The sequence below is a fragment of the Chionomys nivalis genome, chromosome X (genome assembly GCF_950005125.1).
Source record: "Chionomys nivalis chromosome X, mChiNiv1.1, whole genome shotgun sequence".
NCBI lineage: Eukaryota > Metazoa > Chordata > Mammalia > Rodentia > Cricetidae > Chionomys > Chionomys nivalis.
The window spans coordinates 7,429,476-7,445,064 of NC_080112.1; the positions used below are offsets into that span (position 1 = coordinate 7,429,476).

Below are 15,589 nucleotides of genomic sequence, written 5' to 3' on the forward strand. Positions count from 1 at the left end.
GAACAAGGAAGTGGTTTCTGGTGGGCATGCACTGAAAAATCCCAAGAGCTAGGGTGTGCCCACTAATCAAGGAGAACACTATATAAGCTGCCCTGGAACACAATAAAATTGGCATTCTTGCTTCAAGAGTGACCCATGTTTCTATGTGTTCTTTAATCCCCAGATCCTTGCCCGACTGCGGTTCTAGGTGGTGCAGGCACCCCACACCTCACCAATAAGCAGGAAGCAGTCTTGAAAATCCACCCTCCCAATTCCTTCAACCTGCTACGCCAAATTCCCAACTTTTTATTATAAGAAAAAGATAGGAATGTAATCTGCTGGCCTGGTCTGTCATCTGGGTACCTTGTCCCTTTAAGAGACAAGCTCTGCCCACTCCCAACCTCCCCACCTTCCACTATTGATGAGGAAGCTCAGCCAATCACATTTGGCTAGGGTGTGGCCACCTGGGACGAAGAAGAGGCACCTGGGGATTGGGTGTCCTCCCCTTGTTTTGTCTCTTTCTCAGCTGCGTGTGACTCTCGCTGGACCCCAGTCGTGTGAGTCTCTCTTTACCCCAATTAATAAAATTATATTCCTTGTTTTTGAGCTGGTCTAGTTAATTCTAACTACTGGTCGATCACGCCCGTCACACTGTCCCACCTCTTATCCAGTCCCCCCCCTCTCTGCCCTTCTTCTGGAGAGGCAGCTTCTGCCTCTCTCTTCTCCCCCACTTCTCCCTTCATCTTTCCTTGCCCTTCCCTTCCATAACCCATTAAATAAACTCTATTCCCCAATTCTCTCTGTCTCTCTCCCACTGAGGCCTCAGGCCACCTGCCAGGGGACCTACCAAGGCCTCAGGTCACCCACCACTGCCCCTCATGGGGCCAGCCTCAGGTACTCCTTATATCACCTATCAGATATCTATAGTCTTTTAAAAAAGAACATGACATTTTATTAGTTGTCAGGAAAAAAACTATCATTTTCAGACTAAGTTCTATGTCTTTTATTGCAAAATTACAAATTTAATCCAAGATGAAGAAAAAGATGAAAATGTACTTCATCTGAGTTTACTTGTCATGACATTATATTGGAAATTTCCACCTTACCAAGGTTAGGTACACCATCAAGTGTTGTATCACTGTCTAACAGAAATATTTAGCATTTGCATGTAGATTTAAACTAAAAAAGATCAATATTAGAAAGTGAATGTGATACTTAAGACTATTATCATTGATAATTAGCCTAATGGTAGTGATTCAAGTATTCCCCACCGCACAGCCACCCTTAGAGCTTTCCTCCTCTACTTCTTTCTATCCCTTCACACTTGATCTTTTCTTCCTCTCTCATATAATTCAGTCTTAAGCCTATTGGTGGCACTTAAACATAATGAAGCTTCTGATCCCTATTAATGAGGCTAAAAATAGATGTTATACAACCTTGAGGGTGCAGTGAATTTCAAAATACATCTTATATGCAAGTTTAATTAAGCTATTTAGTAGCAATTCTTAGAAAGCTTTTCACTTCTCCCTTTTACATGTATGCAACCAGTTCAAGCAGGTTTGACCTTCTGGATTATATGAATTCTGACCTCAAGTCTAGTAAATGAAAACTGGAGACTCAGTACTAATTATCCTAAAGACAAAGTTCAGTCCCCTCTGCTTAGAAACAAGAGGCAGTTAAAGTGCATACACTCAAGAGATCTCCTTCTGGATGCAAGGAATTCTGTGGAAAAGTCCATACCCATGTAATTCAAATACTGCTTTCTCTTCAAAACCAAGTTCAAGTGGCATCCCTCCACAGAGACTATACTGCTATCTCCACTTACTTTAATTTCTTGTGTTTTGTCTGAAATACTGAGGACTGGAACTCCTATCTTAGCACCCACATAACAAACCATGCAACCTCCAAAATACCTGTAACACCAGCTTTGAGGTAGGTGGGCAGAGAGAGGAGGATTTGTGGGGATTGTTGTAAAACGGGAGAGAGACCTTGGTGGGTCAAGGGACCATGTGGTGGGTGAGAGCCCATGGTGGATGAAGGATAGACATGCCATGCAGAGGAGGGCATGCCATGAGAGAAGGGCAAAGGGGAGGGGAGAGAGAGAGAGACCTGCTTTCCTCTTCAGAAGAAAAGCAAGAAGAGAGGGGGCATGGGCAGAACTTATCTCTTAAAAGACCTTTGGCACTTGTGTACAGACTATATAATGACGTAACAGTCATAGGACCTTGGGCTGGCCAGGGTACTACTTGCATGCATCCTGTCAGGTGACTGGCCAGCATAATGCCTGAATTCTAACAGCTGGCTTCCAGGATAGCCAAGAAAATATGAACTCTAGTTTTAGAGATAAAGCCCTACCTTAAGGGAATAAGAAGAGCGTTAAAGCAGAGGACTTTTGGTGCCATCTTCAGGACTCTGTGCACACATACCACACGCACATACACACATGCATATACATGTGTTCATACACTCACACAGACACATACACATGTAAATAAATAAGTAATTTTTATTTAAAAAATAGGGTCTAGGTCTTCAATATCTCTGTATACTCCATATTACACAGTGAAGCGAGTACTGAATAAATATGCTCTGATACAAAAATAATGAAGCATCAAAAAAATAAAGTCCAGGCCGGGTGGTGGTGGCTCACGCCTTTAATCCCAGCACTCGGGAAGCAGAGGCAGGCGGATCTCTGTGAGTTCGAGACCAGCCTGGTCTACAGAGATAGTTCCAGGACAGGCTCCAAAGCCACAGAGAAACCCTGTCTCGAAAAACCAAAAAAAAAAAAAAAAAAAAAAAAAAATAATAATAATAATAATAATAATAATAATAATAATAAAAGTCCACCAATTTGGTTCTGGGGAATGGTGATAATCATCACCAACAACAGTTTTTACTTCCCCCACTTGTTCTCCTTTTTTATTGCTCCAATTATTGTTGGTTGCTCTTTGGGTGATATAGAAATAAAAGTGTCCAAATTAAAGAGGCAAGAGAATATCAAAGCAAAATTTCATTTGCTTTGGTTTGCAACTAATGACCAAGAGAGTTGTTACAACAGTTCTCCCCACTAAGGAACACTCTAAGAGCTCAAGTGTAAGACAGAAGGAGCTAAGAAGAGCACAAGGGTGCCTTGTAATGATGAAATGACAGTATTCTTTCAACAGAGGCACAGATGTTAATGCAGATATGTACTTGCCTTTTAGTTCCTGTGATTTACACTAACTATTGTGTCTGGCTTCTTTCCCTTAATCTTAACTGGATAGATGCATTCTGTGAGAGGGGAGTAAAGCCAGAGACAGCAGATATCTCCAGACTTGAACTTGCAGGTAAACATGCCTTCGAAACAAGAGCACTACACATTTTTAACTGCTGAGCCCTTTCTCCATTCACTGTTTTCCTTTTTAAACAGTAAATCCATGAATTTTACTACTATGCCTATTTTCATTTTATGAAGTTATTTATTCTGACTAATTTAACATCTTATGTTCTTTATTCTTTGAAATGGAGATGGGAAGTGAGTTAAGAGGATTATTCTAATGAGGTATCTTGCCCCTCAAACAGAGGGGTTTTGCAACCTTTGGCTTCCGTTTATCTCCTTATCTGTTCTTTACTTTTTAAAATCAGCCTTCCAGGAGAAACTGATAGTATCCCATCTACTCTCAACCACTGGTGCTAGAAGAAACTGAGCTAAACACCTAGATGAAACTGCCATTTGTTCTGAGGCCATGGCCGGCAGCTTAGAAGGATAGAAGGAACATACCCCTCACACAAAATAGAAACACAACAGCATGGGAAACCAGAACATATGGATTTCAAGTTCTTATTCACAGTGGTTTAGTCTCAAAAATAGTTTATATTAAACATAAAATAAGTTCTCATCAGGGGATAATTTTTGGATTTTAGTTTAAAGAGAACAATCCAATGGATATAAATGTCTTCATAAAATCAGTTGGTAAATATGTAATCGAAGATCTAAGTGAAATTATGCCAATCGTACTATCCAGACAATTTCCAAATTATAAGGAATAATTCTAGCTATCAAAATCTAACAAAGATTTTACTTTTAAAGTTTTTTTTTCTGTGAAAGCATGCTTTGAAGGGAAAAGGGGAGTCAAAAAAATTCCACTCCTACTCCCAATAACTTAAGGAAAAGAAAAAAATAAAAAAGGCTAATGAGGAACTGGAAAGATTGCCCAGTTGTTAAGAACACTGGGTGCTCTTCCAAAGGATATGAATTTGATTCCAAGCAACACGCAAGGAGGCTTAACAACCATTTATAGCTCCAAGCCTAGGATATTTGATGCTGTCCTCTTGCCTCTGGGGCACCAAACATGTACATGGAACAGATGTGCATACAGGCAAAACACCCACACAAGTAAATATAGTAATGAAGGGAGGAAGACAGGAAGGCAGGGAGGGAGGGAGGGGGAAGGAAAGGAAGGAGGAAAGAAAGAAAGAGTAGAGGAGGCTAGAAACCATACACTCAAGTATACACTTGGTATACAAGCATGATAATCTGGGTTTGGTTATTAGCAACAACATTAAAATAAAAGTCAGGCAGGCCTTGCACACCTGTAATCTCAACCTATCTCAAATGATTAAGGCAGAAAGTGATAGACCAGAGCCTCTAGCATCATCTGACCTCCTCACAAGCACAGGCACATGCATCCTCATACACATGAGCATACACCATACACACAAAAAATTCTATACTCAAAATTTTGTTGTGGGGAGCTGCGGGCTGTGTTCCTGCCGCCCCAGCTCCTGGTCACCTGGCTAGCTTATACCCCAAAATAACGACACACAAACTGTATTCTTTTAAACACTGCTTGACCCATTAGCTCTAGCCCTTACTGGCTAATTCTCATATCCCGATCAACCCATCTCTAATAATCTGTGTAGCATCAATCTTACCAGGAAAGATTCAACATGTCTGACCTGGCGGCTTGCTTCATTGCGTCTGGCTCTGAGAGGAGCTGCCCTGCATCTGAGCTCACTTCCTCTTCCTCCCAGCATTCTATTTTGTTTACTCCACCCACCTAAAGGCTGGCCAATCAAATGGGCCAAGGCAATTTCTTTATTAGCCAATGACCTTCCTCCATCAAAATTTAAAGTTAAATGAAATCTGAGAAAAAGAATTGGCTTGCATGCAAATGGGAATAGCTGAAATGTTATGACTTAACACAAGAATTTAAAACGTTCTGTTAAAATTGCACCTTGTGTGTATAGGCTTATCATCCCAGCTACACAGAGGCTGAGGAAGGTAAATCAAAACTACAAGGCCAACCTGAATTACATAGTAAGCTCAAAACCAGACTAGACAACTCAATGAGACCCTGACTGGGTACATAGCTTTATGGTATAGTACTTTCCTTAGCAATGAAACACTTATGACACACAAAGTCTTACGTTCAATCCTTAGTACTAGAAACACACACACACACACATACATACATACATAAAGGTCTGTTAGAGTGATAACAAAACCTTGATATCCTTATGAAAAATAAAATAAACTGTAAAAACATCAGAAATGGTTAATCTGGAACCAAAACCTTTTCCCAGAAAACTGAAGGGGAAACTGAATTGCTCTCAGTCATGCCTTTGCTGACCTTGTACTTGAATCTGAATATGGGATTTCCCTAAATGCTAAGCTCCTAACACCTTAACGTTTTTTTGATGCTGGGAACTGAACCCTTGGACCACATGCAAAGAAAGTACTATGTCATTTAGCCATATCCCCCTGCCTCATTTGTTATTCTTATTCTGGCTCTGCTGTGTACCTTCATACTCATTCTGCTTCAGTGGGTGGAAATCTACAAAAAAAAAAAAAATTGAAACAAATTTGGAAGCATCAAGTGCTAGTTTTCCATTGGTAGCTGGCATAAGACTCTAAGGAAAAGTCTGCCATAACTTCTGTTCAAAGACAGACCAATGTTTTAAGAATAAAGGTGTGAGAGCCCTGGTAGTTCACCACTTGCAGAGATTCCCCCGAGTTGGCTGCCACAACTCCACACATCTCCAGCTCGCTCACTTCTTTTTCATCCCAGTTTGTTTGATGATAAAATATACAAAGCCTATTAAACAGGACATTTCATATTTGTGAAAAATAATGTGTCTTTAAAAGAAAATATTGGTAATTTTATTTTTAATTTTTTCTCCAAAAATAAAGAACTCAAACATTATCCCTTCATATATAAAGCAATAAAATAAATGAGTCAACACAAATATATCCACAGATAGTTAGCAATTAGCAAATAAAGATTTATGTTTACTTACCTTCTCCGGCAAAGAGAACAGAAATACATAGGAAGAAATCCCAGGATTATCATGATGATCACAGAGAACCCAAACACCCGGAGCATCTGTGTAGGCTCTGTTGGTTTAATTACATCTTGTCAGTTTTATAGCTAGGCAAGAAAAGCAAACCTAAACTATTTTATAAAGTATTTATAAAAAAAATCAGTTAATGAAGTAAAGTGAACAGTGAACCTCCCTGCTATGATTCAGGTCAGAGTTCTTGAAATGCAACTAAAAGCTACTTTCAAAATGCCCCCCCCCCCCAACAATACCTTAACAGAATAATCAGGCTGTTTTCATTGGCAGATTAAGTTTCATAATATTGGATTCTTAGTATGGCCCTAAGTGTACTTGCTCTATGGTTATATGTTCTACCTTCTAGAGCATCTGAAGAACAAATCAATCTATGAATAGTTAACCTGGTAAAGAAATGGCTTCTGGGGCTGGAGAGATGGCTTAGAGGTTAAGAGCACTGACTGGTCTTCCAGAGGACTTGAGTTTGATTTCCAGCAACCACATGGTGGCTCACAACCATCTATAATGAGATCTGGTGCCCTCTTCTGACCTGCAGGGATACATGCAGGCCGGACACTGTATACATAATTAAATAAGTCTTTAAGAAAAAAAAAAGAAATGGCTTCTTCAGTGTTTACTTCCAAATTATAAAGCACTTAATTAAACACAGAAGCAAAAAATTGCAGGTAAAGAAGCATATTTAGCCTCATATACACTGGGAAATGCATTCTAATGTGATTGGGGAACTGTAAGTCATGGTTTAATTTTTTCCATTAAAAGAACCAAATGTTTCTTTACACATAATAGAAACAGTAAACTGATGAATGAATTCTAAATACAACATGAAAGCATTAAAACTTCAATACTATATTCATGATCAGGCTTTAGTTTTCATCATTAATACTAGATGTACAACAAAAAGCTCGAAATTGAATAAGGACTATATGTAGACCTAAGATATTGTTCTGCATGGATCCTGTTATTTCTTAGTGCTCTATCACACCCAATACACTTATCATGGGACCAACAGATAATATGCCCCCAGTAGCAAATAAGGTAGAAGAAAAATACAGATGGTGTTATTTCTTTAACTTCAGAAAGAAAAATCTTAAGAAGATAACTTTGTTTTGGATTATTCTAAAAGAAACAGAACAAAGAAAAGCTAATAAAGACAGCTAACAGGAAACATTCACATCTACTGCTGCATGCTAAGTTGTCGAAGACAAGACAAATGAGAAGAATTCGATACAAGAGAAACTCAGAATAAAAAGTTAAGCTAAGCTGTTCCTAAGTGGTGTTATTAGGACTGAGCAGAATATGATACCAGAGAGAGGGCCTCGTATGTAGCCTTAGAAGCCCAAAAGTTGGTAGAGTGATTGTTTAGTATGCATGAAGCCCCATGTTTGAACTTTAGCACCACATAAACTAGGCATGGTAGTGCAAGCCTATAAGCTCACTGAAAACTCGAGGTCCTCACCTGCTATAGAGAAATTTCAAGGCCAGACTAAAACATAGGGGACTCCTGTCTCAGAAAAAATAGGCCGATTTCTTTCTGATTTTCACCTAGCTTCTTATCTCCTCCTCTTTTCTCCCCCAGATGAAAAGTCAGAGAAATTCAAATTTATTCACCCAAGACAGGTCACAGAAAGTAGAAGTTCTTTTACCCCAAATCAGTCATAAGCTCAAAACTGTTACTCTGATTTCCCCCTGCCTTTCATTCTTGGAGATAAAGATGTTGTGAGCAGATAGATGCTGTGCCAAATGACTATAATCTGAACATCTGAAGTTCGGAAATAGGAAAATCCGAAGTTCCAGGTCATTCTCAACTATACAGCAAACTTAAGGCAAATTTCAGCTTCCTGAGACCCCATTTCAAACAAAAAATCTGAAGCAAACAAAAGTGGGAGAAGGGAAGAAGAAAAGTAGAAAAAGGAAGCAATCCCTGATTTAGCAGGTCACAGGATTTCTAGTTCCAAAGGGCCCTAAAGCAGATACCTGGGAGGAAGGATACAGGGAGGGCATTAAGAATCTGGACAGACCTTCTCATACTTCCTCATTTAAATCACACTTTGTGTCCAATCATTTCTACATGTGGCTGTGCTCCATGGAGTCAAAGTGTATTAAATGCTACTTTCTATCACCAACTCTTAATTCAGAAGCCTCAGTGTCACAGAAAACTATAATTAAATAAATTTGTGATTTTTTTTCCTGGTAATCTCACTTTTGGAATAGGGCTATCATCTAAGACACTTCACAATGAGTGAGAAGGAATTACTCCCTATGATAGTGAACGTTGACTGTCAATTGACTTCGAATTCAGAAAAGCCTAGAAGATTTAATGAAGCACACCTCTGAATGTATCTGTAAGAAAATCTCGAGACACCGTAGATTGTGAAGGTTCTCCTGTAATTAACAAATAGTTTAATCACTTTAGAGATTTATTGTTTACTAATGACACTGGGTGCCAGTGAAAAGTAGAGGTAGGGCCCACGTAGCACAAGTAGATCATGTTATGTGTGTTCTCCATCTCTGATTCCTAGTTGGTTATAAAATGGCTCACTCTCTTCCCTCCTTGACATGTTCTAACTACCATGATATTCTGCTGAAATATATGGAGCCAAGGTGCCATGAACTGAAGCCGCTGAAAGAGGGAGTGAAATGAAGCCTTTTACAAGTTGTTTTTGGTAGGCATCTGTGTCATAGCAGCAAGAAAGGAAGCTACTATGCCCTTTTTACACCTTTTTGGTACCTTCTTTCAGGCAGAGAATCATACCTCATACAGCAGCTTAGAAGCTTTGAAAGAAAAGGGAGAGTGACTGAACCAACTGAACAGCTTAGACTAATTCTGGATGGTTAGTTATCGTCGAAGAACTAACTAAACACAAACTGCTAGGGAACTATCTCAGAATTTCTAATGATACCATTGGTCTTGGTTTGGGAATTCCTTGGAAATGTTGAGCTGAAAAATCTAAAAACCTTGCAATCTATTTATTTAAATGTTTTTTTTTCTATTTTTGTTTTTTTAGTATTTAAAGCAAATAAATAAGATCTGATCTACTTACTATCTCTTAGTGGGGCATAGCACCTCATTTTGGTCCCAGATGATGAAAAACAGCACTTGGATTTTAAACATTCAGTCTTGCTGAGATATGATTGCTTATTACAAGTCATTACCTCCTGATTCTCCCTTATAATGCATGCTTCCAAAGATAGGAATCCAAGAAAGAATAGTTAGAATGATTAAAAAGCATTTTCATAATCAAATGAATACAAAGAAAAAGAAAAAGGAAAACATTTAACACAGTACATTCAAAAATACAAACAATGATAAATGCTAAAGTCAAAATGAAAAAATAAAAGTTTAAATTACCAGCTATTTAACAATACACTCAATAACTTATGGGGCACAGTGTCCTTGCCATAAATATTTATGTGTATATGTACATAGTGTGTGCAATGGCTATTTTATACTTGATGAAATCACTAGAGAAGCATAGATTTTTCCACAGAAGAGTTGAATGGTGTGATCTGGAATTAAACAATGGATTCAATTTTGTGTTTAGATAAGTATATCAGGTTTTCTTAGAATAAATTCTATATAGCTTTTAGCAAAATCTTTATCATGGCAATTTATAAGAAACTTCACTTTGAAAGGGTTTGTACATACTGTAGAAAATAAAATATGTTTATTTGTAGCTAATAATTCTCAAGGGTCATCATGTACTTGATAAAAAATACCACATACAGATCGCAAAATTATGTGACTTGAAGCCTGGATGTTTTATCATTATCACAGATGGGAAAACATCTGGTATATTCCATAGCAACAGAGCCACTGATAATGCCACAAACGACATCAATTTCACAATATTGGGTCAGTGACTAAACTAGGCCATGCCACTCAGGTAAATTATAAAAGCTTTAGGTATTTCTAAAGGAAAGGTACTTTATGAAAAAGTACAAACTTAAGCCTTAATCTGTCATTTTTGCTTGCAATTATCGTCCCAGTTTATCCTCACAACTCCTGTGGTATGTATCTTCGTTGTAAGAAGACATCCAGAGAGATTGTCTTGCTTAAGGCAAAGGGCAGAGTCAGGGCTCAAACTCAGGTCTGTTCCACTGCAATGTTGAAAATAGTCTGCTTCTGAAGTGCTTAACTACTCTTTTTAAAACAAGGACATTAAGTAAAAAAATAAATACATAAATAGACAACTTACTTGTTGGAAAGAAAAATTTCAACAGAATTTCCCAGTTGGATCGAACTTTTAAAGTTCCATTGTGCCATGGAAATTTCTCACTTAAAGACACAGAATCTGAGAAATGTATAGAAGTGAAATTATTAATCCCAGTATATATAAACATTTGTCATTTTCAATGAAGCTTTAATAGTAACTAAACATGCTTAAACTAGTTATGGAAATATAACAGATGTTGCATTTTAATCTTGTAACAGTGTTAATAGCATTAATATTCAGATTGTGATTCTGTCACAAAACTGAAAAAGTATTCAAATTAGCAAATATTTAATATACAGACTCACACATTCCACTGGTCTTCTGGACAATGATTTAAATAACAAATCTGCTTAACAAAGAGCTTAGTGTTTAAAGGTTTATCAATGGAAAACCCAAGAAAAAAAAGAAAAATCAGAAACAGTATGTATTCCAACTATATAAGAACCTAGCTAATAAAGTCTTGACAAGTATGCTGATGTCCTCACATGAGGGTACAGAAAGTATTTCTTAGCCCTCTTTGATTCTATTACAGATAAGCCAATTTACTTTCATTTGTATAATTCTCTCCTATGTAAGATAAAGAAAAATATTCAATAGTCTCTTTAATTATGCCTTAGAACTCCTTTATATTGTTGAATTATTATCTAGGAAAACATTTATGTTTTTCTTAATTCATTTTATTTTAAAGAATATTACAATGATTATCACCTGCTTGGAATATTATTATTAGAGCTATATATTTGCTAACATTTAAAATATTTTTGTTAAATTCTTATTTTGTTGATGTTGCTTGTTCTGTTTGGCGATTTTGTATTTTATTCTTGATGCTCCAAATTATTCCCAGGACCTCGCAGACTGTGTCACTGGGCTATGACTTTCCTGAAGCATACTAATAGTACAGCTAAATGCCACTTTTTTGTACCCTCACACCCTTTCTTATCATTAGTTTATTGGGTAGCCAAAATAAAATAATCTGATCTGGTGCTAGCAAGATGGGCCACTGGTATTGGTAAAAGCACTTGCAAATCAGGCCTGAGAACCTGAGTTTGGTTCTTGGAAGGTAAGGGTATAAAGGCAGAAAGAGAACTGACTTGACTCTGGAGTTCCCCTCTGACTTCCACATGCACACTGTGGTATGCACAAACATTCACTCACATACACACATACACTCCCAATAAGAATAACAACAGGGGCTGGTGAGACACTCAGGAATAAGAGTACAGTTTTCTCTTTTAGAGGGTCAGAGTTCAGTTCCCTGGATCCATCTTGGGAAGTTCACATCTGCCTGTTAACTCTAGCTCCACAGTATCTGGTATCTGATATTCTTCTCTGGCTTCTAAAGATGACTTGACACAAACAGTGCACATACACAGACACACACACAAATAAAAATTAAAGTTTTTAAAACCTTTTGAGATTAAAACTGATTAGTTGCATGCGAAAGGTAAAATAAGTTAACTCCTCATACATACTATATATAAAAATTAACACAAATGAGCGAACAATTCAAATTTGAGAGATAAATTTTTAAAATTCTTAGAAGAAAACAGAAATAATTTTGCATGACCTCGGATTTGGCAATGGTTACTTCGATATGACACTGAAAGACCAAACAAAGAAAAAAACATAATTTGTAGTTCATAGAAATGTAAATCTTTTGTACATCAAAGAACATTATGTTGGACACAGTGTCCCATGCCTGTAAAGCCCAGCATGAGGCAGAGGCAGAAGGATTTTGACAAGTGTAAGAATAACCTGGGCTAACCAGACCTGGGATAGGTTGCAAGGCAATTTTAAACAAAGACATTATGGACATTATGAAGAAAGTAAAACGACAATCTATAGAACTGGAGGAAATATTTGCAAATGGTATTCTTGGATAATAATCCTATATATAGAATACAAAAGGAAAATCTAAAAATGCATTAAAATTTTAAAACACATTTAAAATGAGCAGTTTTTTTAAAGAACATTTTCCCAAAGTTAAACAAATGTTAACAAACACATGAAAAGGTGTTTAACATCGCTAGTCATTGAAGAAATGCAAATCAAAATCAAAACAAGGTATCAATTTATAGCTATCAGGATGCTATCATCACAAAGAGAGAGGAACAGCAAATGTTGAACACTGCTGCTAGGAACATAAATGAGTCAGTCATGAAATCTGCCTATGGCTTCCTCAAAAAATTCAATATGTAGTTCCTACATGACCCCTAAATTCTACTCTTAATACATCCACACAATAATTTATATACAAATGCTCATAAAAGAATTATTCGTAACAGAAAGGTAAGAAACAACACAAATTTAGTACATTTGATAAATAAATATATATACATATATAAAATATGTGTATATATATGTATAAAATTCATATAATGAAATACTATTTGGCCCTAAAAAAGGACAGGGGTTTTACAAAAGAAAGTGTGTGAGGTGAAGGGTTATTGAGGAAGACTGAAACACATTTCAATTATTGGTATACTTTTTTAATCCCCTCAGTTCCCATCTGGCGCCCTTAATCCTGCCTCAACCCTCAGCCCTGGCCTCTCCCTTGGTCCTGCTCACCCCACACCACAACCCTGCCTTACCCTCTCAAAAACTCCCTCACACATTTCAATACTGGACTCAAACCCTCAATCACCTCACACATTTTAATCACCTCCATCCTGCCTCACCCCCAAATCTCACTACAGCACTCCAGTCCAATCTTACATGTCCCTGCAATCACTGTCCCCCACCTCAACCCCATTCCCTCCTCGTCCCCTCAATTCCTGCCTCACTAACCATTGGGCCCCTATTAATTTGCCTGGCCCTCTGTCTCACTCTGATTCTTTTAGCCCCATTACTCCTGCCGAGTGGCACCCCAATCACCCCCTTTTTGCCCCACTCCCCTCCTGGGCACCTCTCATCACTCTGCCCCTTGGACTCACTTTCCCCACACTTGCCAAGCTCCTGTTATACCTTATCTAGCCGAGAATCAACACTCACCAGTATTCACAAAATAGCTCAGGATCACCAGCATCCAGAGGAGAAACAGAAACAAGCCCAAGTGCCTCCGGTCCCACATATTTTGCAGACACTGACATACTGCAGCCCAGAAACCAAACTGAGGGCCGGCAGCCATACTGATCCCCTGGCCAGAACTCAAGAGTCCCCGGAAACATTCTGAGGGCAGGATTCTTGCCTCTGTACCCGCTATCAGCTACCATCTTGAACTGTGCTACTCACAAAGCCTGGCTCTTGGATCTAGTCCTCCCCTGCTTTGATCTGAGATCCGAAGACATGGTTCGGAACTCTGACCTAGCTGAGGCAATGCCTCACAGTTTCTGGACCGCCCAGAACATCAGCACTTAACCTCTCCTAGGACTTGAAACTCTCATGGAACTTGGAGCTCTCGTGACAATTGCGACAGTAGCAGGTCTCGCGAGATCTGTGGCTCATTCCTTCCCAGTGACGTTTTCTGTAACCTTGCACAGACCTACTCATTTTTAACCTGTTGGTGTTTAAACTTCTACTCCACTTATGCACACCATACATGTATATAAATGTTTGCTGAGTAAGTGAAGGAGTTTTGTAGCCTGTACACCAATAGCATTGCTGTTTATTGTATATCAAAAATAACTGAAATTCGGATTTCCAATCAGACTTCTAATTCTTCTTAATGTTCCTAATTGTACTGTAGTTGTTATAGTCACTATAGTCACTTGTAGTGTCCATTAGCCAAAAGCTGATCTTTAAACATAAATTTTAACTATTTAAAATTCAATGAAACTAAGGAATCAATTTTTAATCAGTTGTCACACCTTGGTGTCTGGAGTTAATATGGCAGATAGTCAGCAATTATATAACAGGACCTTATAAGTAGGATAAAATGGTATTTTCCTTCCAGTGACCCTAAAATCGAGCTACAAATAAACAAAAGTATATAATCAAAATTAATGAGAAATATTACATGGTGCTTAAGAACTCTTGAATTTTATTATCGTCATTGCCATCTCTATAAACTTGACACCCTTCCTCTTACTAGATCTGAGTGTGTCGTATGAAAATAGGGCGTTTCACAAGGTCTATACTGTTTTTCCTAGCTCATTACTTCTTTCACTTAAAGTCAAAGTACCTTTTAGGTGATACTTTCATTGTTATAACCTTAGTGCATTTGGGTTTAGAAAGGATGTGAAAAATACCCCCCCCAATTCTATTTACATCTTTACCTTTATGGTATATATTCACTTTCTAATTTTTAATTTTTTTCTATCATTTTTTGCCAAATTAGTAGATGTTGCATTAAAGGAGAAATGAGAAAGGTTTCCTATTTAAATAATAATTGAAATTTTTTTTATAATAATTGAAATTTATCACACACTCCTTCCCACCCCAATTCCTGGGGCTATTTAATTACAGGATCCAACAAGGCCGTAACCTACTTTTCATTTCTTTTATTTTTGTTTTGCTGTTTCATTTTGCCTCAGAATCTCTAAAACTAGTTTAAATAGAACACAACTATCCTCAAATATTTACTAACAACTTCTGAAAGCACTGACTGCAACTGGGAGAAGCCATAAAGTGTCTGAGATTTTGCTTTCTGTTTTCAAGTAGCAGGGTAGCTGCAGTTTCACAGATGCCAGCATAAGATGCAAGATTACTGAATAAGTGGCAAAGAGCAAAAAGTTCTTTTCATACATGCAGAAATTCAACAGACCCATGAAAAACAGCCTCCCAACAACAACCTTATTCATATTATAGCACACATGAGAAATAAATATATGAGCAGGTACCACAAAACTACTCCGAGGGATCAGAAGATAAAGCCAGAGGGTGGGAACTCAACTCTGACTACCTCCCAGGTTATGCTCTCTTAGACTTTTTTTCCTCCTGTGTCAATTATGGGCTATCAACAGCCTGACTGTGATGATACCTTCCACTTCTGGCCCCCTATGACTCATTAAATACAGCATTTGAGAGATTTTGTAAATAGATAAGGTCTGAGTGTTCTTACACAATGCAATATTACCAATCTATACCATACTGCTAGAAACCCAAATTTGAGCATTTCCAAG

General features: G+C 37.8%; 1 protein-coding gene across 1 annotated transcript; it reads right to left on the minus strand.

Annotated features, from left to right (window-relative positions):
* Window positions 1-6,254: 6,254 nt before the first annotated feature.
* Fmr1nb (FMR1 neighbor) lies at window positions 6,255-13,741 on the minus strand. Its single transcript, XM_057759506.1, is given in 5 exon segments — window positions 6,255-6,355; window positions 9,357-9,494; window positions 10,512-10,607; window positions 13,521-13,692; window positions 13,694-13,741. Coding segments are annotated over 5 exon segments (555 nt in total).
* Between the last annotated feature and the right edge of the window lie 1,848 nt (window positions 13,742-15,589).